Raw genomic sequence first — 26,150 nt, 5'->3', positions numbered from 1 at the left:
TCCAGCCCCCCTTTAAGGTCCTCACCTCCTACATCCAGGGCTCTCTGGGCTGACCAGTCATGCAGCCAGCTAGCCACACCTTTGTCCATTCATCCTCTGTCCATCTAACCAGTTATCCACAGGTTATCTGTCACTCCTTCCACACACCCATTAGCTGATCAATTTATTCATCTGCCTGTCTCACTAAGACTTATTGAAAGGGACGAGCGATTCTGCTTTAAAAAGAGCCATGGGGAGGGGTAAATAGGGAGTTGTTTAAAAGGGAACTTTAGTTTTGCAAGATAAAAAAGTTCTGGAGATTTGTTGCACAACAATGTGAAAATTCTTAACGCTACTGAACTGCACATGGAAAAATGGTTAAGACAAGAACTTTTATATTATGTGTTTTTTACCATAATTAATTTTAAAAAAAAAAAAAAGAGAGCCTCAGCCCCTCTCTATGACTTAGGACTCTCTGTCCTTTTCTCTTTCTCTGTGAGAGATTCTGAAAAAGAAAACGGTGTCTCACTGAAGATTGCCCAACTGCGTCAGGATGTATGGGAGATAAGAGAAGCTGAAGAGGGAAATTAAGGGAGGCAGAGGAAGATGATTGCTGAGGAACAGAGAAGGGAAGAACAGAGGATCTGGGAGACAGTTACCTCTCTATCCTCACGGACCGTATCTTGGGGCAAAATCTAATTAAAGTACTGAGAGTGAAGAGACACTTATAGTGTGGCAAAGACGCAGCAGGTGTGGATGAAGAGGCCTTGGGGAGCACAGAAGGCTGAAGAAGAATCTCAGCTTTCCTTGGGGAAGGAAGTCTGGGATTGCCACTCATGTCCAGTTAAAGGAAATCCAAAAATGTATATTACATTGCAAGACAATGTCCATACCTTTGGCCAATTATCCCACTCCTGGAAATTTATCCTAAGAGAACAACAAGTTAACAGAAACAAAAGGAGACATAACACAAAGATACTATTTGCATCATTATCTAAAATGTCTCCCAAAAATAGAAGAGTTTAAGTAGCAAGCGTATGAGAAGTGTTTGTTAAATCGTAATGGAGATATTTAAGGAACTTCTACAAGAACTTTAAAAAGGATCACTCAAAATACTGTAGTCTCATGGCAAAATACTCTGAGCAAGCATTAGAAAAGAAAGGAAAAAGACAAAATAGTATCCATATTTTGATTACAAGCATGTGTAATAGGTTTGCAGTGAGACAAAAACTTGAGGGCAATATACAAGAAAGAAAAGAACTTAACTAAGGTGGTGAAATCATAGATGACTTTACTCTAAATATTTCTTAAATATTTTAATTGCAAAAATTTGAAAACAGCAAGATCTATCCCATAAGCTAAGTAAGTGGTGTGAGCATCTGAAGGGTGGTTGACAGGAATGAAGAAGACAAATGGCCTCAGACACACCTTCTGTCCAAATTGACTAGATGGAGCTCATCTCTCCAAAGTGTAGGGTGAGGCCGTTGCCCTCACTGGAGATACAGTGTGTGTGGTGGTTGAAACCTCAGGCTCCAAGTTACAATTCTGGTTCTGCCACTCCCTAATCGTGTGATCTTGGGTAAGTAATTTAAGCTCTGGTTTCTTATCTGCAATGACAAAATAATAACTATCCCTAGAGTTGTTATAAAGTCAACTGAGATACTGCACAGTGCCCAGCTCACAGCAATCTTTAAGTATAAGCTATAGAGTAAATGACTTATGGCAAAAAATTATGGTGAGAGGACAAAGTGAGTGTGGGAGGAAGGTTAGGCCTATGAGCAATGAGCAGACCGTTTAAGACTTTCCTGGCTGATGAGGAAGATAGCTGGGCTAATCTCATACGTGGGGTGAATGTGGGTGACAAAAGCTCTGCAGATCTTAGGAACCAAGACTTCTAAAAGATGTGGGCCCAGTGTCCCATTTTTATCTAACTAGCTGCCTAACTTTAGGCGAATCACTTAATCTTTCTGTTTGTCAGTTCCCCTGTCCTTATAAGTGGGATTTATTCATTCATTTCCTAAATGTTTAGCTGAACACTTGGCATACGCCAGGTACCACGCTAGTTGTTCTGGTGATTAAATGAGCCTCTAAGACAGTTAATAACTTCGTGCTTAAGAGCACAGGCTCTGGAATTAGGCAGGCCTGGATTTGAGCCCAAACTCTCTCAGTTACTAGATGTGTGCCTTTGAGAAAGTTATTAATACTGTCTGTACTTTCATTTGCTCATCTGTAAAATGGAGAAAATAAAGATTTCTATGTCATAGATTGATTGTGAAGATCCAAGGAGTTCATGACTATTAAGCACTTAGCATAGTGCCTTGGCCCCCCCAACACCTCCCCAACTTGTCCGCATGACCTTACAGTGGGGACCTTTCTCTAAAAGTGCTGAGACCAAGGCACAGTAATGTCTCATGCGAGCACAGGTAAAGGTGCTTTCTTCAAATATTTGAAGGGCTGTCTGGTGCAAGAGGGCTTAGACATTCTGGAAAATACTAAGAATTTAGCCAAGACCAATATAATGAAGACTTTTCCTACAGGCAGAGGAGGCCAAAGCTAGACAGGGCTACCTCAGGAGATGGTGAGTTCCCCATCACTGCAGATGGTCAAACAGACACTGCACAGCAGCCTTCTAAGAGGCTGTAGATGAGATTCAAGCATTGTCATGACCCCTAGGGTCACTTTTAATCCCAAAATGCCATGGGTAATTATTTCTGCCAATGCGAAGAGAAGCTGCCATAGGGGAGGTGGAATTTGAACTGAGTTTGAAAGATGAGTGGGATTGTAATAGAATGCATAGGGGCGTTCCCTGCAGGGGGCACACTACAGAAATACATAGGGGCTGGGAGGACAGAGAGAGGGTGCTGAAACAGAGCCACTGGTGAAGCTAATCACCGGCCCCTGATAAGAGGAGACCCAAGTACAGTATGGCCAGTCCCTGCCCTAGCCCCATCACAGGGCAGGGGCTAGAACCTAATAATCTATAAAAAGGAGTTCTATAAAGTCCCGAAGCATGATACATTTGAGCGGTATTATCACAAGCACTCAAATCATTGCATGACATTCTAAATCCACAACCCACCATGGTGATCATTAGACACCAGCCTGGGACAGTCCCTGACCGAGTCCACAGTGGTGCTACATAGCTTCTTTCAGGCTGAGGTTTCAGGCCAGAGAGTACAAAGGGGCCCAGGACATAACAGCTGTTCCATCCCCACTCTGGAGAAAGACCCAAAGTACAGGACTGGGGTCTCCACACAGGGGAGTCAGGCCCTGCACACAGGACCCGCAGCTTAGGGAACATGGGAAAGGCATGGAATGGAGCATCAAGAAACCTGAATTCTAGTCCCAGGCCTGCCACTCCCTGAGTGTTACCTAGGATAAATTATTTAACCCTCCTGAGACCCATGGCCTCATCCATAAAGTGGCGACCCTAACTCTCTCAGTTGATTCAAGAGGGACCGTATGGAAAGTGGTCTACTAAGTCACAAAAATGCTGCTTGTCTCTACCTAAACTTCTCTTTCTTAGTTGTAGGTTCTAACCTGAAGTGATGACGAAGGAAAATCAGACTCTGCCTGAATGCCTCTTCTGGGACTCTCTGACCTCAGGGCCCTGCAGGGACCCCTGTTCTGGGTGGTACTTCTCACACAGGCTGTTCCTGCCTGCGCTCGCCCATATACTTCTTCCTGCACCACCTCTCAGTGGTGGAGCTCCTCTACACCACCGACATCATGCCCAGGACCCTGGCTGACTTGGCCTTCCCACACCCCCAGGCCATCTCCTTTCAGAGATGTACAGCCCAGATGTACATCTGGGCATCTCAGAGTGCTGCCTGCTCATGGCCATGGCCTATGCTTATTATGCCACCATCTGCCGGCCCCTGCACTTCTCCACCCTCACGAGCTGGCAAGCCTGCCTGGCCATGGTGGGCATCTCTTGGCTTATGGGCATCATCACAACCACCATCCATTCCTCCCTCATCTTCACTCTGCCTTTCCCCAACCACCCAATCATCGCATGCTTTCTCTGTGACATCCTGCCAGTCCTGAGGTTGGCAAGTACTACAAAGCACAGGAGTGAGACCTCTGTGAAGACAGCCACCATAATCTTCATCATGGTCCGCTTCTCTCTGATTGTCACCTCTTATGCCCACATCTTGGCATAAGAAGGCCATCTTGACAATGGCCTTCATCCAAAGCCATTAAGAGGTCTTTTCTACTTGTTTTTCCCACCTGCTCATGGTCTTCCTCTCCTTTGGAACAGCCAGCATCACCTATATCCAGCTCTGGGCAGGCTCCTTTGTCACCACGGACTGCATGCTCAGCCTCTTCTACATGGTCATCACACCCATGCTCAACCCTATCATCTACACCCTTCGGAACAAGGAGGTGACAGGGGCCTTGTGGCACACGGTGAAGAGGCAGGTCTTCTCACTCTGAAGGGACTCAGAAGATGTCTGCTCACTCAGTCACTGCTCTTCCCTCAGCCTTCAGGTGCTGAACTTAAACCCCTAACAGAAACCATGAAGCACCTCAAAGAAACAAAGCTTCCTGGCAGAAAGTGTTGGAATTAAAAGAGATAAATCTGTATCTTACCTCCTAACCCACACCCCAGACTCACTATCAGACCATGGGCTACAGGACAAGATAGAATGGACGGGAATGCTGCCTGTGGGGAAGAACATTTAGCATTCTAGATTGTTCTGGATCCCTGAGCAAGGTGATTGCCATGTCTGCACCAGTAGTCAGAGGTCCATGTCAGTTATGAAAGCAGATGAAGTTGACATCCAAGTGAGTGAGTGAGGGAGTTTACCTGGCCCTTTGATCTAGTTTTCTCCCAGAAACACACTGCAGCCTTACACTCTGGATGCCTGTTACAAGAAAGAGAGCTGTTCCCCCTTGAAATATTCCACATGAATATTCTTCCCCCTCTTTCTGACATCATGCATAACTGGTGATAACACATCCAACTGAATAAGAGGGTCTCCCTGACATCCCTATCCTCCTTCCAATGTGTGCTATCAGCTTGATCTCATACCTCCTTCAATGGCACCTCAGACTGTGAGAAGCCCTGAGGCCATCCTGGGTAGGACCTAGAGAGAGTGGACACTGAACACTCATTGTGGCCACCCAGCATTTGATCTCCTTTCAGTGTTTAGAGAAGTTCCCATTTTAGAAGTCTGGTGAGGAGAAAAGCCACCTCCCTCTGTGGAGCTGAGAATGCGTCCTAACCCCCCAGGCATGTGATGTTGTTCCACTGGTCTGACTGACTGAGGCAAGGAGCAGCTCTCTCTCTCTCTCTCTCTCTCTCTCTCTCTCTCTCTCTCTCTCTCTCTCTCTCTCCAGCAAAGAAAGCTGTGACAACAAGTTTCTGGCATAGATCCTATCCCTGGTGGCAGCACCCATGGTTTCTTCAACTGACCAGTTCTTGTTTGGGAGTTATTCCTGGAAGCTTAGCTTCTGCCATGGTCCCCAAACCTCCCAACAACACTATATTTTGATAATTAGTTTTCTGTTTCATCATCCAAACAGCTTTTGTCACTGTCAAGGCTGGAGGCAGCAGAGGGAAAAACCTTAACCCTCGTGTACTAGGAATGAAATGGTCTAGACCTTGCTTAGAGACGAGCTAAAGGAAACTTGAGGTCAGAAAATAGCCTCAAACAGACAGAGTCAAGGAGCCCAGAGCTATACAGCACTCCTGACATTCAGAAAATAAGTAATAAGCTCCTTGCCCTCGTAGGGCTCCTAATCTAATGGGGGTGGTAAGAAACCAACAGAATCAAATATATGGTGATGGAAGAACTGACTCTGGGTGGTGAACACACAATGGGATTTATAGATGATGTAATACAGAATTGTACACCTGAAATCTATGTAATTTTATTAACAATTGGCACCCCCAATAAATTTTTTAAAAAAAGAAACCAGCAGAAACATATAATGAGAGTAATTATAAGGATGTGTAAACATGCATTGGAAGGTTAATAATTGATAATAATTTGAAGGTGTTTCTGGAGGCTTCCTGGAATAAGTGGCTCAGTGCAGTACTTCCAATCTTCCTCACATTGTGGCACATGTACAAAGTGTTAATATTTGAATGGCACACCAGGGTAAACTGAAGGGCATTTGGAAGCATCTAGATAGGGCTTGATAAGGAAAAAAATTCACTGTACTCCTTTTACTATATAATTACAAGGAAAAGAAATAGTCTCAGAGATATAGAGGAAAACCTGATGGTTTCTAGAAGGGAGAGGATGAAGGAGAAGGGGAAGGGATTAGACAGCATAAATTAGTAACTACAATATTGCCACAGGGATATGAAAGACAGTTTGCGGAATAAAAAATGTTGTAAAGATTTTCTAGGGTATCAGATGGGCACTTGTCTTATTAGGGAGACCACTTCATGGGTGGTGTAGGTGCCTGACCACTGCACTGTACACCTGAAGCTGAAGCTGAATAATATTGTATGTCAACTATCATTTAATATATATAGTCATGGGATATAGAGTACAGCATAGGGAATAGAGTCAATGGAATTGTAATAGATATATACGCTGTCAGAGGGCCACTAGATTGGGGGAGGGGGTTATCACTTTGTGAGGGGTGAAACGTCTAACTATTGCATTGTTTTGTACACATGAAACTAATTTAAAAAATCCAAAAACAAAAAGAGATGAGTAGCACTAAATTACAAGAACGCAAATAAAAATAAATAGCCAAGATTTATATTATATATATATATATACATATATATATATATATATATATACAATTACAAGGAAAATAAATCATACAGTAATATGCAAAATTTTTAATACTGGTTTTACATAAAACTTTCAGATAAAATATTTTAATATTTATAAGAAACTTAATCTTGCTTCTGTGAATAATTTTTGTATTAGATTTTGTGCTTAGAAAATATATAAACACCTCCTGATCAAGATCTTTAAGCATTGATTTCTTAAAATAACTGATGGTCACCATCCAAGAAAACCACTCACAGAAGTGGGTGATAAATAGTGTAAAACCTTTTCAAAGTCATTCAGAATTATTCACCTGTTGAAATTATATGTAAATATATGTTTACATTTACTAGCTCTTCTTTTTCTTTCATTGACAAATGGTTATGTTTATAATTCTTGTAATCATGCAAAAGAATTTCATATCCAATCACAGTTTTTCTTTTTTTGTCTTAAACAACAGAAGTCTAGGTTCTCACCGTTTTGGAGGCTAAAAGTTCGAGATCCAGATGTCAGTAGGGTTGGTTCCTTCTGAGGGCTGTGAAGGCCTCTCTCCTCGATTTGTAAATGGCCATCTTATCCCTGTGTGCCTTTTTATTATTATTATTTTTCAATTACACACTATATTATGTTAGTTTCGGGTGTACAAGATAGTGATTAAACATTTATATAACTTACAAAGTGATCACCCTAATAAGTCTAGTATCCATCTGACACCATACATAATTATTACACTATTATTGACTATATTCCCTATGCTGTGCTTTATATCCCCACGACTATTTTCAATCACATTTTCTCATGTCAAATATTTTGATACAGTACTGTTGGAGCTCTAATGTGCAGAACGTTGGCTCTCTAATGTACATGCGTTGTCAGAGCAGCCACCACGCAGCCAGCTTATATACCACAATAGGGCACATCAGTAGTTAATGGACAGAAGTATTGGATATATATGAAACAGATTCAGGTCCCCCATGGAGAGCTGAGGACCATTCCTTGGGCCGTGTACTGTGTCCCTTGAGCATATGAACCCCAACTCCTCCACAGCTCCATGGGTCCCTCGTCCACTGTGGGCAGCAGGACACTTGGGACCTGGCTGCTGGAATAGACGTGAAGATTGCAGAGCACCTCTTGGGCTGCCCTCCGCCTGTTGAGGTCAAGCAGGGGCTCTGGCTCATTTTTGTCACCAGCTACAGGAACCTCAGGGCGTATCACCAAACCCCACTCTTTTGGGGCTTGCCCCTGAGTAGCCCCAAGTAAGGCTACTTATGGCCAGATGCAATGAGCCTGGGAGCTCTGTCTATTCCAAGACGCCACAATGCAGAAACCAAGGGCTAAGAAGATCAAGGTCTTACAGACACTTCCAATCCATATGGCCCTCCAGTGTGCCATGATGTACCCTTTGGGAAGTTCAAGTTTAATACATTCATTCAGAAAATACCATGTCAAGCTATGTGCCAGGAATTTGGTGCAAAGGAGAATAAAACAAAACCTTATGAAGGAGACAGACCAATTAACAGGCAATCACAATTTTATATGAGACATATACTATAGATAACAAGACAGGATGGTCAGGAGCACAGAAGAGAAGTCCCTAATCCAGCCTAAGAGGGACTGAGAAGGCTCCAAGGACGAAGGGATATCTTAACTGAAATGTGAACAACAAGGAGAAGTTATCCAGAGGAAGAAGTAAGAAAGGAAATAGAATGTGCAGAGGTCGATAGCTGAGCAAGAGCATGGCTCACTCACTCTAAGAACTGCAAGGTGCTCATTATGATTGAGTATAGTGAGCAATGGGGAAGTGAGGAGGAAAATATGTGGTAACCAAGTTGTTGGGGGTTAAAGAGGTTAATTAACCACACTTCTCCCTTTTGGGTTCTCTACCAACTAGGAAAAGACACTGGAATTAGACAGGAGGCAAAAGATCAGCTTAATTATTAAGCAAGCTGAATTGAACCATAAATTCTGCATTCCTCCACCACAGCGTTCAGCTCCAAACCAAAGTATCACGCCAATGAGTTAATTGGTGGAACCAGTCACATGCCGGTGCCCTGGCTGCAAAGGCAGCTGGGAAAGCAAGTTTTCTAGCTGTTACTTTGGGGAAAGTGAACTCAAAATGCAGAAAACTTCCCAAACATTAGAGTCGTGTTCAAAGGATTCTGGAAAGAGAAAAACAAGAGCTTGAACCCAAGGTCAAAAATGAGTTTCCTACTCCCCACATTTACCACCACTCCCCAGTTAGGGCAGAGGATCTGTGCAAATAACACATTATGGGACAAGAAGGCCTGTCCCCAAGCTTACCACCTGAAGGATGAAAGCAGGTGTGTAGCCTAAGGCAAGCCAGCCTGAGAAAGAAAACCAAAGAGGTCTTAGGCCCTGCATATGCAAAAATGCGTTCTACAGTATCGTCAGTCAGTAAGTTTACTCCTCCCATGAGAACAGAGTGAGGGGCTAGAGAGAAAGGTGGGAAGTATTTCTATCCTTGTTCCCTTTGAGAAGTGGAAATTTTAAAATCCCTTCATCTTGTGGAAAACCTAAGGGTGATAGGTGTGCTCCCACCACCGTCCAGTACAGATCATGAAAGATGTTGGGATCACTTTAAAATTCAGAGACTCATCCTGAGTGACAAAATCAAATTTGAGTTTTTAAAAGATCATTCTAGCTGTGGCGTGAGGAATAGATAACAGTGGCAGAAAAAGGAGACATAGAGACCACTAACAAGTTTATCAGTCAGGGCATCTAGTTGCAAACAACAGATTCCACTCTGGTCATCTTATGCAGAGAGGAATTATTCAAAGCTAGTTTACAGGGTCTCCAAGCAGAGCAGAGAACCAGAGACTTCAGCCATGCTGCCAGGGGACACTCAACACTCTACCTGGTGGCCTGAGTATCCACACCTCCGACACTAGGAGCTCGTTTCACACAGCACCGCCCAGTGCATGCTGACGGCACTTGGGACCAGACATCAGAACTCTGCCACAGCTGCCCCCAAGAGCCAGACAACTACCTCTTTCACACATTCTCCAGACCATAAATTCTGCATTCCTCCATCACAGCATTCAGCTCCAAACCAAAGTATCACACCAATGAGTCTAACTGGTGGAACCAGTCACATGCCGGTGCCCTGGCTGCAAAGGCAGCTGGGAAAGCAAGTTTTCTGGCTATTACTTTGGGGAGAGTGAACTCAAAATGCAGAAAACTTCCCAAACAGTAGAGTCATGTTCAAAGGGTTCAGGAAAGAGAAAAACAAGACAAATGCCCACCAGTTGCAGATCCCACTGCTATAACTGAAATGAAATACAGGCGCTTCTAGGACCCTCTCCATTGAAAAGAGGGAAGAAATAACAGTGCAGTGGACTGGTAGAAATTTGGGGCATAAAGTAAGTGACTAGGGCCTGATCAGGAAGCACAGAAAGGCAGTAGAGTCAGGATGAATAGTAATAACAATAGCTAATCCTGCTTGAGTACATAATTAGTAAACATAATACTAACTTCTTAACCAACAATTGTCTGTTTAATTCCCATAAAAATCCTATGTGGTAGGTACAGGGATGGATCCCAATTTTGTGGGACCTAAAACTTACATAATTTGAGATGGCCCTATTTAAGAAAGTAAAACAAAACTACAAATATAAAATTAGATACAAACATTTATTTTAAATGAAAAAATAAATTATTAAAATTAGAATTTTTTTAATTAGCAAATGCCACCAATGTCATACAATCCAGAAAAATAATATACTTTTGTTAATTAACTGCCTGATCACCTCTATAATTCTTTTCATCATACATTTTTTACTGTGTACTATTTGATTTCTTTCATATTCATGGCAATGATTTTGTAATACACTTTCTGCAGAGATTAGAAAGATGATTTGTCTTTCGCCTAGCATGGTTGATTGAAATTTGTTGTTCTTTAATTGATAGTTTAGAAAAGACATTTTTCAACTTCACAACTCATTATTGGTAATTTTATGTAAGTTTTTAGGTTTGTAGTCAAATTTGGTCAAACCTCTGTCAGCTTTCTTTCATATATTAGCTGTAGATTTCCACAATGTTTCAAGTTTTCCTGTGCAATGAATTCTTAAATAGTCTTTGAACTAACCTCACTCAATCTCCAGTTTGTCCTCAAGATTCTCATTGGGATAGCATATTATTATTATTATTGTTATTATTATTTAAGATTTTAATGGGGAAGGGGAACAGGACTTTATTGGGAAACAGTGTGTACTTCCAGGACTTTTTTCCAAGTCACGTTGTTGTCCTTTCAATCTTAGTTGTGGAGGGCGCGGCTCAGCTCCAGTCTAGTTGCCGTTGCTAGTTGCAGGAGTTGAACCGGCAACCTTGTGGTTGAGAGCCCACTGGCCTATGTGGGAATCGAGCCGGCAGCCTTCATAGTTAGGAGCACGGAGCTCCAACCGCCTGAGCCACTGGGCCTGCCCTGGAATAGCACATTAAATTTTATGTTTTCTCTTCATGTCAGTATTTTAGGTCTAATCAACAAGAGATCTAAAACTTTTACCAATGTGTTAATATGATTCACCCTTCTTCATTAATTACATGGTGCCCAACTCATCTATTGCTGCGTAGCAAACCATCCCAAATTTAGTGGTATTAGACATCAATCATTCCATTATGCTCATACTTTCTGCAGGTCAGAGATAAGCACAGCAAGGATGACTTATCTCTGCTTAACAATGTCTGTGTCATCAGCTATACAGCTAGCTGGCTCTACACGCTCTCAGGTGAGAGAAGCATGAAGCCACCTAGGGCTGAGTCAGTCCAATTTCAATGGAGGAAAAAGCCTCTCTCCTTGTCTTGTTCAAATGCTAACTCAGGAAGTCATTCCTTTATCTAACTTTGATGCCTCCTGTTGCACTATCAGTCTTAATATATCTCATCCAGATATATTTGGTGAGACTGAAGGAAAGTGAGTTCGTATCCTCTTCATCAGATCTTTTCTGCATTACAAGAATATAAATATCCATACCTCCCCATGCTTCTCTTCCCCAGGCCATCTAACTCCAACTCATCCCATTTCCTTGCCCTGAAAATTGGACTGCCCTCAACTGGACTGTAAAACAATAAAAATTCTTTTGGAGGGTAATTTGGCAATATGTTTTGAAAGTTCTAAAACTGTGCATATGTTTTGACTCAGCAATTCCATCTCTAGAAGTTTGTGCTCAAAAAAGCATAAGTATATAAAGATATAAGTCCAACGATATTTATCTCAGCAATATTTATAACAAATTTTAATTCCAACAATAGGAGATTGCTTTACATTATAGCACTATATTGTACACCTGAAACTAATATAATATTGCATATCAACTATATTTAAATGAAATAAAATAAAAATAAATAAGTAAATCAGAGTACATTCATATAGTAGGATACAATATGGAAATCATGCTTTAGAAGTCTACTTATATGGTAAAATTCTACAATATGGCTTAATAAAGTGGAAAATGAAGTTTATAGAACAATTTGTACAATATAATCCCATTTTTAGTTTTTAAAAATGTGTATATATACATAGATAGAGGGAAACCAGACTGCAATAATTTCCCAAAGACATTATTAACACCAAAATGTTAATAGTTATTTTCTTTTCCTCTGGATGCAAGATCTTCTGCAATTAAGAGTGTTACTTTTGTAAACCAGAAGAGAAAATAAGTACTGTTTTAAAAGTCCCCATTTATTGTGCCTTGAGAGTGATATCCCTCCTTGTACCGCTCCCTCTGGAGGCTTATTGCTGAAGGGGATTTTATGAACAAGCAAGGATGCCTTCCCAAGAAAAGTAAAATGGTGCTAGATCCCTCTGGTCAGCAAATTAAAGTGACCCCAAGAAATAGTGGACAGTTTGCAAGAAACAAAAGCATCATCTTGGGAGTCTAGGGACCAGATCTGACCTTCTGATCAGACAGAGAATAGAGATGTATGATCATTTCTACTGTAGCACCAGAGATGGAAATGAAAAGCAAGTCTTGTCCCAGGTGAGAAAGAAGCTAAGTAGAGAATATCAACATCTCAGGGATCCCTGGGAGAGAAGTTGTCAGTCAGGAGCAAAGTAACAAGACCTACCTAAAGAAGCACTAAGCAGTGTCTGAACTGCCAAAGCCAGGCCAACTACTCCCTATTTCTCTGCCACCCTAGTGACCCAGGTCAAACCTCACACCCGAACCAAAGGAGCTCTCGCTATACCAGAGGTGACTGATGTAAGAGACAGAGTCTGGCAATGGGGAGTCTGGGAGAAGAAGGAAGGGGAGGGTCTCCAGGAATCATAGCCTTAATGAGCCTCAGGAAACACCAGGAAATGCTTGGTCATCACACAAGATGGTCATAGCTGCCTTCTTGCTTCAATCTTTCCTCAAGTGCATGTTTCTTCAGCTCTGCACCTATAAACAAACCAGGTCAAGGCTGTAAGAAGAGGCTCTGGAGCAGAGCTCTGAGCAGTATGTCAGTGCCTTGAGCCCTTGAGATAGACAGGCCAAGGAATCCTACACTCATCATACAGAGCCCAGGCCAGACCCCTGAGGACTGCAGGTCCCAGCTTCCCCCTCCTCCTTGAAACTGTCCAAGGATCAGGTCCCTGTGTCCAAGAACTTCAGTGACTCAAGGGCTCAAAGATATCTCTTCAGGAGCCTCCTCATGGCCCCTGTGACCTCCTGGTTCCTCAGAGTGTAGACAAAAGGGTTGAACATGGGAGTGATAACTGTGTAGAAGAGGGCAAGGAACTGGTCCGGGTTCTGACAGGAGCCTGTGCATGGCCTCAGGTAGGCAAAAATCCCAGGCCCAAAAAAGAGCATGATGACAAACAGGTGGGAGGAACAGGTAGAGAAGACTTTTCGACGTCCCTGGGATGTCGCAACCCCAAGGATGGTGGCAAGGATACAGGCATAGGAGGCTATGATGAGTAAGAAGGGGATCAAGATAAAGGCTATTGTGAGGACGAGATTGCCCACTTCACCCCAGAAGGTGTTCGCGCTAGCTAGTCTCAGCACAGGCAGGATGTCACACAGGAAGTGATGGATTGTGTTGGCACCGTGAAAGGGCAAAGTGAAGATGAAGATGGAGTGCGTGGTGCCGGCGATGATGCCTATAAGGTAAGAGGCCCCCACCATGCTGGCACACGCGCCGCGGTTCATCAGGGTGGTATAATGCAGCGGCCGGCAGATGGCAGCATAGCGGTCATAGGCCATGGCGGTGAGCAGGCAGCATTCTGCGATGCCAAAGAGGACAAAGAAATACAGCTGGGTGAAGCAGATGGCAGATGGGATGGTGGGGCGGGAGGAGAGGAGATCACCCAGCATCCTGGGCACGATGGTTGTTGTGTAAAGGGTCTCCACCATGGAGAAGTGGCGGAGGAAGAAATACATGGGCGAGTACAGGGCAGGGTCCACCAGTGTGAGGAGGATGATCAGGGAGTTGCCCAGCAAGGTGACCAGGTAGATGCAGAGCACCCCCCAGAACAGAGGGCCCCGAAGGGAACCAAAACCTGAGAACCCCAGCAAAACAAACTCAGTTACTACCGTGCCATTGTCACACATGATCATTTGTGACATGATCATTTAACCTTCTATGTTCCCAAGGCCAAACTAGTAGGAGCCAGGAGAAGGCTTCGGCTGCAGCAGAAAAGGTGAGGAATCAGCCACAAGCACATCCCACTTATCAGGAGTGGGATGGGTGAGCACCTGGGCTGCTAGCAATCCCCTCCCAAAAAACCCTTCAGGACAGAAAAAAACGGTAAACTGGGGGAGTTGACTGGGAATGGCTCTTTTCAAGTTCCTTGAGGCTGGGAATTTGAAAGATTAATGGGTGGTTTGTTCCACTCACCCGAGTGCTGGGTTCTAGAAGCAAAAAGCTGGAACTGGTGGAACAGTTCCGTTTAAGAAAATGGTGGAGAATATGGGCAGAACGGTGGGTGAGCAAACAGAATAAATAAAGCTGGCAGAAGGAGATTGGAAGAAAAATGGATCCACCATGAGGCAGAGGAAAAGCTGGAGCAAGAATAAGACCAAGAGAGAGAAAGCGAATACACAGAATCAAAGGCTACGGAGAGAAGGCAGGTGGGGCTTTTACCTGCAGATGGGTCCCCACGGACCTCAAAATGCCCCTCCCTGGAATCACGTCACAGAAGCTCAATTCCCTCAAGAGCCTAATGCCCAGAGCAGAGGATGGGGAGGAAAAGTAGGCAGGGGAGCTGAAGAAGAGGGAGAAGAGTTTTACTTGGGGACCAGGGAGAAGGAAGTGGTTTCCTCCTGCCCCCTCTAGCGCCTAAGCCCCTCCAAATTCCCTGCTGCCGGGCTTGCCAACTAGAGTCTCCACCCCAAGGACAATAGAGACCATGATGCAGGAGGGTCTATGATGCATCCTGGGTCCCTCGGCAAGGCCTGAATGAAGCTGGGCTCAGAAACCAAATGTTCTAGCTCCCTGGCCAGTACCTGTCTTCTGAACTGCTCGACCCACTGCCCCAAGAGCTGCCCTCTGCCCATGGCCCTCTCCCAGAATTAACCCCTAGGTTGCTTCTCTCCTGGAAACTAGGAAAAGCACTTTTTCAAAACCGTCTTGTAAAACAGTGCTAACACCCAAAGAAAAGAAACTGCTGACATAGCAACAGGTCTGACTTCTGGTAGAACTTCCCCACCCAACCCAGGAGTTCAACTCTCTCCCCCAGCTGCTGAGGAAGGCTTTAGAAATAGGAAGCACTCACCTAGATCTCAGCTGGGGCAAATGACACCCAACAGCAGGGAATGACAGAGGACACACAAGTGGATGCCTAGAGCACTAATGACGCAATGACTAAAAACCACAAAGAAACTGCAGGTCCTTAGAATTATGTGTATCACTTAACCAGGAAAGAAGTTTCTTTGCCATAGGTTCACCTCCTCTTTAGTGTTCTATGGAGAGCTTTCTAATTCAGGCATTCTCCTGCTTGTTTGCCTTATTTTCTTTTTCAGGTTGCAAAAGTTTATTTATTAATAATTTATGTAGATAGTCCATCTCAAAGAGAGGAAGCATAACTCCTCACTCCTTAAATGTGGGCTACATATAGTGACTTTCTGGAAAGAAGGGGGGAAATAATAACTGTACAGAGGAGCAACCTGACAAACACCACCTGAATCAAGTGATCAAGGTGAACATCAACTGTGTGTAACCATGTTGGTAGTATGTACTTTTGATCTGATGTGATAAGAATGGCACATCACCTTTGTGGCCTCCCTCCTATAATCCATAAGCTCAGTTTACTTATAAGAAAAACATGAGACAAATTCCAGTAGAGGGTCATGCTACAAAATATCTGACCAGTACTCTTCAAAACTGTCAAGGTCATCCAAAACAAGGACCGTCTGAGACATAACAACAAAATGTAATGTGGTATCCTAGAGAGAGAAAAAAATCACATTAGGCAAAAACCAAGGAAATAATCTCAGATAATAAATAATGTGCCAATATTGGTTCACTAATTGTGACAAGTCTATCATACTAATTTAAGATGTAACTAATAAAGGAAACTGGAGTGGAGTACATGGAAAATATGTGTACTATCTCGGAAATTTTTCTGTAAATCTAAAACTATTCTAAAATAAAGTGTTTTATTTTTTTAAGTTAATTTATTGCCATGGAAAGATGTTCACAATATAGTATTAAGTGATAAAGGTGAGGTACAAAACTATAAATTCTCAATATAAAATACATATTCAGATAGATAGATAATTAACAATGATAGGCTGTGGGTGGAATGGACTTGGAATGTTCTTGATTTTCTTTGTTACATATCTTTTTAATATAATTCTGATCCATTAATCATACAATGGGAAAAATCATATTACTATAAAGCATTAAAAGGATGGAATTTGTTTAAACATATTTTTAAATGTCTAAATTATTTTCAACCAATTTGCCTTTGGAAATGTTTTTATTAATAGTTTAACTTTGCAATTTGCTCAGTAGTGAATGTTTCTAATTGTCAGTACACATTTTTCAAACGTATACATTATAGAAAGGCTGAGTAGAACATGAATGAGCGGGCTTAAGTTGTTTCCAGAAATGTGATGTTGAGCATTTCTGCAATTTTCAATTAAAAAGAGTTTAAAATATAATATACAATGCAATAAAATAAAACAAAACAGGAAGAGGGGTAGAAACTGGAATATGGACCCAAAAGGGCAGCCTTTTTTCTAAAGACCAACGTAATTCTGAGATTTGTTCAAAATGGGATCACATCGCCCCCGTGTGGTAAATCTCCAAATAGCCACATTCAACACAGTCCCCACTCTGAGCTATGTGTGTGAGATGGTAAAAGGAAGGTGCCTTGAAGATCTTCTGCTCGGTCCAAACTCCAGTCTCCAGGGATAAATAAGATCCAGAAAAGCTCATTTGGTTTACCCAAGATCACTCAGTGAATTCAGGACAAAGCTAAAACCAGTAATAACATGTCATTTATACTGCATCAGCATTGTTGCATAAATCACCTCATTTAACCCTGACACAGTGAGGTTTAATTAATCCCACCCTACAGATGAGGAAGTGGGTGAGAGAGAGGAAGTATCTTGTCCAGGGTCACACAGCCTGACAGCAGCAGAGCCAGAACTCAAACACTATCTATCTGCCCCCAAAGCCAGTGTAACTAAACACTATAAACCCAGGTTCCAAACCCAATGCCTACCCCACATGTCTGTAATGTGTCTGCATCTAGATCACAGAAAGAAGATGTTTTGGAGACATCTGCTGTAATTCCATTATGTCACAAAAGAAGACACAAACATGGAGGGGAGATAGGATTTTTCCATGGTCACTGAGGGGCAAAGCTAAGGCTGGAACACAGGTCTCCAGGCTCCTTACCTAATGCCCTCGCTGGGCCTCTGCTCTACTTACCCACCTACTGCAATTGTGTGTGTGCATGTGTGCACATGTGTGCCTGTATGTACATCTGTGTAACATACTCATGTATATATGGGTGCAGGGACCATCCTACACACAAAAAGAGTAGCCAGGAAAACCCCCAGAGTAATCCCTGGGAACAGGAACTTCTCAAATTGGCACCAGCCCCTTTGCAGAGCCTGGAGGTCAGTCAGAGTTAGACTGAAGAATTTAAAGGAAGAAAGGGGACGCTGGTGGTGTAAGTTACCACAACTGGGGCCCTAAGGGACTGGGGGTGCTTCAGTGGGTACAAGATCACAGTCATATACTATCCTGAAATACAGTGCGCAAGGCCCACAGGGACGCTTGAGACCACTAGGAGGCCAGACATCCTATAAATAAGCTGAGCTCAAGCATCCCCCAGGACAAGAAGCCCAGGGAACCAAAAATAGACCTGCCCCAACCAAGAAGCCTCTTTCATACTCTTGCCCAAGCAGCACTGGCAGGAGAGAGGAAAGCATGGCCAGAGACAAGGGAACCACCTCCCTGATGCCCCTGAGGTGGGAGTGCCCTGGGTGCTAGTGAGTCATGCCAGAGAACCTGAGGGCAGGTGTGAGGCAGCACAGGACAAAGGCCACAGGCATGTATCTCTGACACGGAAGGGCCCACTCTCACCTCAAATGAGGCGTTTTCATCCAATGTCCATCTAGGCATTTATGTAGGTGAGGTGATTTCCACCAAACCAGAGTTCGTATTCCTGGAATACACCTATTTGCTGTTCCCCTGCCTGAGAATCTTTCTCCACCTTCTCCTCAAGTTTACATCCTGTCCACCCTTCCAGGCTCAGCACAGAAACATCTCCTCTGAGAAGTCTCCCCTGGTTCTCCCAGAGAACCACATTACCCTACAGCCCTCCATGTTGTATTATCTCAAAACTTAGTAAATTAAAAACACAAACATTTACTAACTCATGGTTTCTGAGTCCAGAATCTAGACATGGCTTAGCTGGGTGCCTGTGGCTCTCAACAAGATGGCAATCAAGACGTCAGTGGGCTGCCCTTATCTTTAGGCTCCACTGGAAGAGTGTCTGCTTCTAAGCTCACTCACAGGACTATTGGCCTCACTCACTGGGGACATCAGTTTCTGGCCATGTGGACATCTTCACAGAGCAGCTCACATGGTGGCAGCTTCTTTCTCTCTGAGTGAATCAGCAAGGGAGAGAGTGAGAGAAAATGAACAAGATGGAAGTCACAGTCTTGGTGTGGCCTAACCTCAAAAGTGACATCCCGTCACTTTTGCTATGCTATTAGATGTAAGTCGCTAATTCTAGCCCCAAAAGGTTCAGATTACAAAAAGCACTGTGACTTCTGTCTTGTTAGCTCTGTCTTGCTCTCTCCCTCTCACACCGAGGGAAGGATCTGTCATGTTGTGAGCTACCCAATGGAGAGGCCCACATGGCAAGGAATTGAGGTCTCCATTTACTCAAGGGAAGGGGATTACATGAGGGCTTGAACACCAGGAGGTGGGGATTGCTGGGGCCACCTGAGGGGCTGCCTACCACACATGTGCACCTCTGTCCCAGTGGGCATTGCCTGAGCATCTACTGAGTCTAGCACTAGGTTGATTAATCATACTACTTAAATCCCATCATCCATCTAGTGAGCTGGGCATTATTATTACCTCTTTGCAGATGACGAAGCTGAGGCTGAGAGAGATGATGTGTGTGCCTTGCTCAAGGTCCTGTTTAGTCGATGAGCAAACCAGGATTCCAGCCTGAGCCTCTAATCCCAAGTCCACGCCCTTTGTGCTATAACTGCCTGCGACTGGTCACTTTCCACATTGGGCTCCTGGCTTCACCACCTATAAGCTGTGTGATCATGGGCACATAGTTTAACCTCTCAGGGACTTGGTTTGTTCATCTGTAACCAAAGATGATTCCTACCTCATATGGCTGTTTCAAGAATTAAATAGCAAAATGTATGAAAAGCACTTAACACAATGTCTGGTGGTATAATAAAAAACAGCATTATTTCCCATGAATCAGGAGCTAGAGACGGTGAGTGTACTATGTCTATTTTCACCCTGGACTGAAAAGACAAAATTTCAAAACAACAAAAAAAACGCTACTCAAAGGATACCAACATCAAACAAAGTATAGGATCAAAGGCAAAGTATCTTGAAAGTTACTACTTTAAGTGGAGAAAAGGCTTAGCAGGCCCTCGTCTCCCAGCCTCAAGGGCAAGAAGAGGCTTTCTTGGTCAGGACCTATGACCTTTCTCAGAACATTTTTATTGAGGTGAAAATAGAAATTGGTTGGCTGCAGTGTCTGGGGTATGTGTTCATGAGAGACGTGAGTGGAACCAAGGAGAGGAAAAATAAACTGAAGAATAATATGAAAATGAGAGAAAAGGAACCAGTGACTGTCAGCCAACCCCACAAACTTTAGAAGATGAAACTGGCCTCAAGTTGCAGCTGAAGACATTACCCAAGAAATTAGAATTGTGCTGGCCTCCCCCACAGACATGATAAAAAAAAAAAAAAAAAAAAAACATGTAAGTCTGGGAAATCCATGTACCCTGAACCTCAGAACCTCTCCTGGGCCAGGCTTTCTCTTTGTAGGAAAAACGAGTGAGCAAATATCTCATAGGAGCTAAGAGCTCCTGGGAGAGGGAGCTTGGGGAAGGGGATGGCCTCTCCAATCCCGTGAGATCCTTTTTGCTCTACAAGTCTAAACTCACTTGAATACATTGGATGCAACTTGATAATTAACAAATACTTTCTCCCCACGGATGCTGTGTAAGTTTTGATTAATTCCCTGGGGTCAGCAGAGTCTCTCTGTTTCCCTCAGGCGTGCTCCGCAGGCCTGAAGCCCCCAGTGCTTCTGTAACAGTAATTACCTGCTCCAATGAGGCTGTCTCCACCAGCACAACAGTAATCACAGCCACAGTAAAACCACAATTATTTTTGTCCCTCAACATTAAAAAATAAATAAAAAGTTTACAGCCTAGCCATAAATAGAGCACATCAGTAATGTCCTTTCATTATCTCATTTGGTCCGCATTCCAACCCTCGAGATAGGCCTAGCAGGTCTTACTACTCTGTTTTAGTGACAGGAAAACTAAGGAAACACGTGACTACAAAGTCACTTGGCCAACAAGGGTGGATCTGGGACTTGAAACCTAGAAGTCAAATCCCCAGCTCCCAGTCCAGGATACTCTAATATACCACCCAGTCTTGCCCATCTTTGGGCCCCTTCTCCTACCAGCTCTGTCCCCACATCTGTGACTTGTCCTCTGGAAGCCCAGCTCTTTGCAACAAGAGGCCACAGTATCCTATACAGCAAGCCAGGAACAGCTGACGGGCTCTAAGAATCCCCCTACTTCCTTACACCCTGTCCCCTCACCACTTAGCCAGGCTTCTAGAGCAAGAATGAGTACACCCTGTGGAGAGGTCATTGGCCCCTGCCCACAGTCCTCACTTCCCTCTGTAACCCGACCCACCACTCTACCACCTTTTACCTCCTACTTCCATCCCAGAATTAAGGAGACACTCACTGTTTATATTAGGTTGGTGCAAAAGTAATTGCAGTTTAAATGGTTAAAAATAAAAAAATAAAAATTGCAAAAACCACAATTACTTTTGCACCAACCTAATATTTGTTTATTCCGTGTGTTGTTTCTTCTTACACTGCATAAATAGCTTACCAAGACAAATCAAACACCACAAGATGGCAAAAATTTAAAGTAGGAACAAAAGAAATAGAGAAAGAAAATAATATTTAAAAAACAAAGAAAAAGAAAGGTAGAGGTATAAAATGGAGTCAGGAATAAAACTAAAAAATGTAAAATATAAGACCTATGCCCTTCCTAAGGGTAAGCCACAAGTTTGGCTCCAAACTATTTAGCAGCCACCCCAAAAAGGAAAGTCCAGTCCATTCCATAGTTCACAGTGTCCATGAGATAAAACAGAGACAGGCTACTCAGGGCAGTACAACTGTTCCTGGAGCTAAGACCAGGCAGAAGTTTCTCCCAAGGACACTCCTGGAGAGATGACTGTGATTCACGTCCTTACCATCGCCTTGACAACAAGTTTCCTAGGGTGGCTTCTAAGAACTGACCTCAGCTTAGGGGATGCCATTGCTCCAAAGGACACTGCAATTGTGGGAGACCCTGGATGCACCGCATACCTGCTCTATCCTGAAGGAGCTTGATCTAGAGCAGGATTCCTCACCCTTGGTGTGATTGACGTTTGGGGCCAGGTCTTTCTTTGTTGTGGGGGCTGTTCTGTGCAGTGTAGGATGTTTAGCAGTGTCCTTGGCCTCTACCAACGAGATGCCAGTAGCACCCTCCCCTCCAACTGTGAAGAACAAAATGTCCCCAGACATAGCCAGATGTCCCTTGGTGGATAAGACCACCCCCAATTGAGAACCCCTGATGCAAGGGTAAAAATCATTGCTCCTAATTTTTTTTTAATGTGGAGAGGCAGAGAAGGGACCTGGTTTTATTTTATTATTTTTATAGCTTTTTTGAGGTATAAGTTATATACCATAAAACCCATTTATTTAAAGTATGCAATTCAGTGGTTCTTAGTAAATTCACAGAGTTGTGTAACCTTCACCACTATCTAATTTTAGAACACTTTCATCACTTCAAAAAGTAAGTCTATACCCCTCAGAAGTCACTTCCCATTCTTTCCTCCACCTGGCAACAACTACCTAGTGTCTCTCTTATGGATTTGCCAATTCTGGGTATTTCATGCAAATAGAATCATGCAATATGTGGTCTTTTGTCTGGTTTCTTTTCATTCAGCATAATGTTATCAAGGTTCATCCATGTTGTAGCATATTATCAGTATTTCAATCCTTTCTGTTGCCAAATAATATTCCATTGTATGAATATATCATGCTTTATTTATCCATTCATCATTTATGGCCATTTGGGTTGTTTACACTTTGAGGCTACTATGAATAATTCTGCTATATGCTTTCATGTACAAATTTTTGTGTGGACATGTTTTCAGTTCTCTTGGGTATATACCTAGGAATGGAATTGTTTGTTAAATGGTAGTCTATGTTTGATTTCTTTTTTTTTATGAATTACTAGTTTTCCAAAATATCTGCACCATTTTATATTCTCACCAACAAAAATGATTTTTTAATTTCCCCACATCCAACATTTTTGTCTTTTTTTTTATTTTGGCCATGCTAGTTGGTGTGAAGTGGTACTGCGCTGTGATTTTGATTTTCATTTCCTTAATGGCTAATGATGCTGAGCTTCTTCCATGTGATTATTGGACATGTGTATATCTTCTTTGGAGAAATTTCTTTAAATCTTTTTTCCCATTTTTCAATTGGGTCATTTGTCTTGTTGTTGTTGAGTTGTAAGACTGCTTTATATATTCTGAATACAAATCTTTTATCACATATATGATTTGCAAATATTTTCTCTCATTTTACAGAGTATCTTTTCACTTTATTGATGGTACCCTTAGAAGCACAAAAGTTTTCAATTTTGATGAAGTTCAACATATAGGTATTTACAACTAGAAATTTCCTTCTTTAACACTGGTCATTTTGGAATGTGTTGTTTAGTTTCTACATATTTGTGAATTTCCTAATTTCCTTCTGTTATTGATTTTTCACTTAATTCAATTGTGATCAGAGATGATACTTTGTATAAATTTAAACTTTTTTAGTTGATTGAGCTTTATTTTATGGCCTAATATATAGTCTGTCCTGAGGAATGTTCCATGTGCACTTGAGAAAAATGTGTATTCTGCTGCTGTTCAGTGAAACATTCTACAGATGTCTATTAGGTCTGTTTAGTTTATAGTGTATTCAAGTCTTCTAGTTCATAGTTAATCTTCTTCCCAGGTATTCTACCCATTATTGAAAGTGGAGTATAGAAGTCTCCAACTTTCGTTGTCGAATTCGCTATTTCTCCCTTCAATTTTGTCAGTTTTTGCTACCTGTATTTTGAGGCTGTTAGGTGGCTATAATAATATCAGACAAAAATAGAGTTTAAGCAGAAGTTATTGCTAGAGATAAAGAAGAATATTTTATAATGATAAGAGATTCACTCTATCATGAAGGAAAAATAAACATTAATTGGAAACAGAAAAACAATTGAGAAAAGCAACAAAATAAAAGTAGAGTCTTTGAAAAGATCAACAAAACTGACAAACTTAGCTAGACTGATCAAGAAAAAGAATCAAAGTAATTAAAATCAGGAAGAAAAGAGGGGACATCACTACTAACCTTACAGAAGTAGAAAGGATTATAAGGAAACATTACCTGTCTAGTAAATCCAAAATCTAGCCTTTCTCGGGGAACAATCCCATTGATGGCTTTTTTTTCCTGTATGTGGGCCATACACTATTGTTTCTTTTCATGTCTCATAATTTTTTGTTGAAAATTGAACACTGTAAATAATATAATGTAGAAACTCTGGAAATCAGGTTTGTACCACCTCAGGGAATTTTGTTATTGCTATTTGTTTGTCTGTCTGTTTAGTGACTTTTCTGGACTAATCCTATAAAGTCTATATTCTTTGTCTCTACTTGGTTAGCCTAACAGTCAACTAATAATTGAACAGAGAATTCATTAAATTCCTTCAACCATTAAGTCTCCCTCCCACTCCTTGCTGAGGGGCAGTACGCGGGTGGTGGCATGCCTTCCATATTCTAGCAGTTTACAACTCTGGCTTACCCTTCACTTCCTGCTTGCACAGAGCTTCAAGGTCAGCCAGAGGTGAGCTTAGGCAGCTGCAGTTTTTAAATATGGCCACTGATTATTTGACAAATGCCTTGATGATAGGGCTTTCCTCACTGACCAAATAAAGACAAGCCCTGTGAGTGGGGCTTTTACAGTGATCTTCCAGGAGGTCAAATAGTGACAATTCTTTGGGGACCGACTCTTTGGGGAACTCAAACCCCTTCTATCAGCTCTAATTGCTGCTAGGCTGTTGGGTTCTGCAGTTATGTGGTTCTGATGTCGCTGGTTTCAAGGCTACCATGGATCTAAGAAATAGGGATGGGAATAAGACAAGTGAAAACACCCAAACTCATTGTTCTTATAAGAGTCAGCCATTTTTCTTGAAAAAATGTTCCTCGGATTTTTGTAAACCTTTGGTTAATTTCTAGAGTTATGAAAAACTTGATTTTGACAATTTTTATCAGGGTTCTTATTGTTTTTATGGAGGAGCATGCTTTCAGAGATCTTTCATCCACCATTGCAGAGATGCTTTTCCTGTTCTTATGTTTTAATCACACTTTCTTAATAGTTCCCTGGAGTTCTCAGGGAGATTGGGTCCTGAAGATACAACCCAACCAAAAAAATATTTTGAGGATTTAGGGTCTGCCTTTTGCAAATCCCAGAGTTGTGAAACTTCAGAATGAGCCCTCTGTTGTCCCAGGACCACAGTTTTGGGGGTATGGTATTGCAGTAGCCATGTTGGGAGACCAGGGCCAGCCCAGGCAGCAGTGCCTCAGCAGCTGGACAGGACTGGAGTTAGTTGGGTGAAAAGTGAGGTCACAGTTTTTGTGATAATCAGTAAGTTAGTCCGTAACACTGGCATTCCTGGTTTACTTTTGTTTTTAGTGCCTATCTTGAAAGGGAGAAATGTAATTTTCACACTGTTTTAGAACATACAGAACCATGAGTAACTTTCTACAGTTGTTATAACTGATTGCACATTCTATCTATAACCTGCATGTGGCCGGCAGGGCCACTCAGAGGCTGAGCGAGGACTAGGCCTCTTCCACTTTCCAGGCGTGGTTATGTTTAAAAAATGAAGAAATGCCAGAACAACTTACTAACATATTGGTACATTTTAGATGTTTAGTTTTAACCAACCAAAACTTTTAATACAATCAATAAATATGGAGACAATGTGATCTTATTTGGTAATAACAGCAAAGTCTATACTTGAGGCCCTTCATGAATACAAGGCCCAGGCCATACAGTTCTCCTGGTTTCCCAAGTGATAATATAAAATGACTCTTCCATTCTATCCTACTGGGGGTTATTTTCTCCCCATAGGAGAAAGGAAATGGGAATTCAGCTACATCAACGTCAAGTTCTCTCTTGCCAGGAGAACCACCTGCAGCTCAGGAGATCAGAGTGGTGGCTCCTCCTAGCAAGCCCAAGGAGGTAGGGAGAAGTACACCCTCCCCCATCCATGGCCATATCTCAGCCTCTGCCAATAGCCTCCTGACTCTCCAGGCTTCCCCAGGGGAAAGAAAAAAATCACTTCCAGTGCTATACTGGAGATCTGCACCATTTCTTTCCTGTCTGGCCGGAGAATTATTACAGAACAGTCCAGAATAAGTGGACTAGAAGTGCTGTTTTATCTAAATAATTCATTCCCTTGTGTCACACAAGCAAAAGAGCCCTATTGACCTAGGTCTTAAGAAGAAAGGGTTTCTTGTGGACCCTTCCTCTCTCTCAACCAATGTTCAAGCTTCAGATTTCAGCCAAATGCTAATAGAAGTTTTCCTCTGTCTGGGTTTTAGCAGATCCAAAGTGTGGAGGAACTGTCTCTGATTTCATAAATGGAGTGAATTTTGTGT

The 26,150-nt window shown here is 42.5% G+C and overlaps 2 protein-coding genes across 2 annotated transcripts; one reads left to right on the top strand and one right to left on the bottom strand.

Moving 5' to 3' along the window:
• Positions 1–3,527: 3,527 nt before the first annotated feature.
• Positions 3,528–4,416, top strand: LOC109452911 (olfactory receptor 10P1). Its single transcript, XM_019742223.2, is given in 5 exon segments — positions 3,528–3,558; positions 3,561–3,635; positions 3,638–3,784; positions 3,787–4,145; positions 4,147–4,416. Coding segments are annotated over 5 exon segments (882 nt in total).
• Positions 4,417–13,342: 8,926 nt separating this feature from the next.
• Positions 13,343–14,269, bottom strand: LOC109452912 (olfactory receptor 10P22). Its single transcript, XM_019742224.2, has one exon. It carries the CDS (start codon positions 14,267–14,269, stop codon positions 13,343–13,345), a length of 927 nt encoding a protein of 308 aa, XP_019597783.2.
• Between the last annotated feature and the right edge of the window lie 11,881 nt (positions 14,270–26,150).

The sequence above is a fragment of the Rhinolophus sinicus genome, linkage group LG02 (genome assembly GCF_036562045.2).
Source record: "Rhinolophus sinicus isolate RSC01 linkage group LG02, ASM3656204v1, whole genome shotgun sequence".
Classification (NCBI taxonomy): Eukaryota; Metazoa; Chordata; class Mammalia; order Chiroptera; family Rhinolophidae; genus Rhinolophus; species Rhinolophus sinicus.
The sequence above is the reverse complement of the archived record's forward strand: the minus strand, read 5'-3'. Positions and strand labels throughout refer to the sequence as shown.

What these genes read in the sequence shown, in the direction of transcription:
- LOC109452912 (XM_019742224.2), bottom strand. Translation starts at nt 14,269, where the DNA reads ATGTGTGACAATGGCACGGTAGTAACTGAGTTTGTTTTGCTGGGGTTC.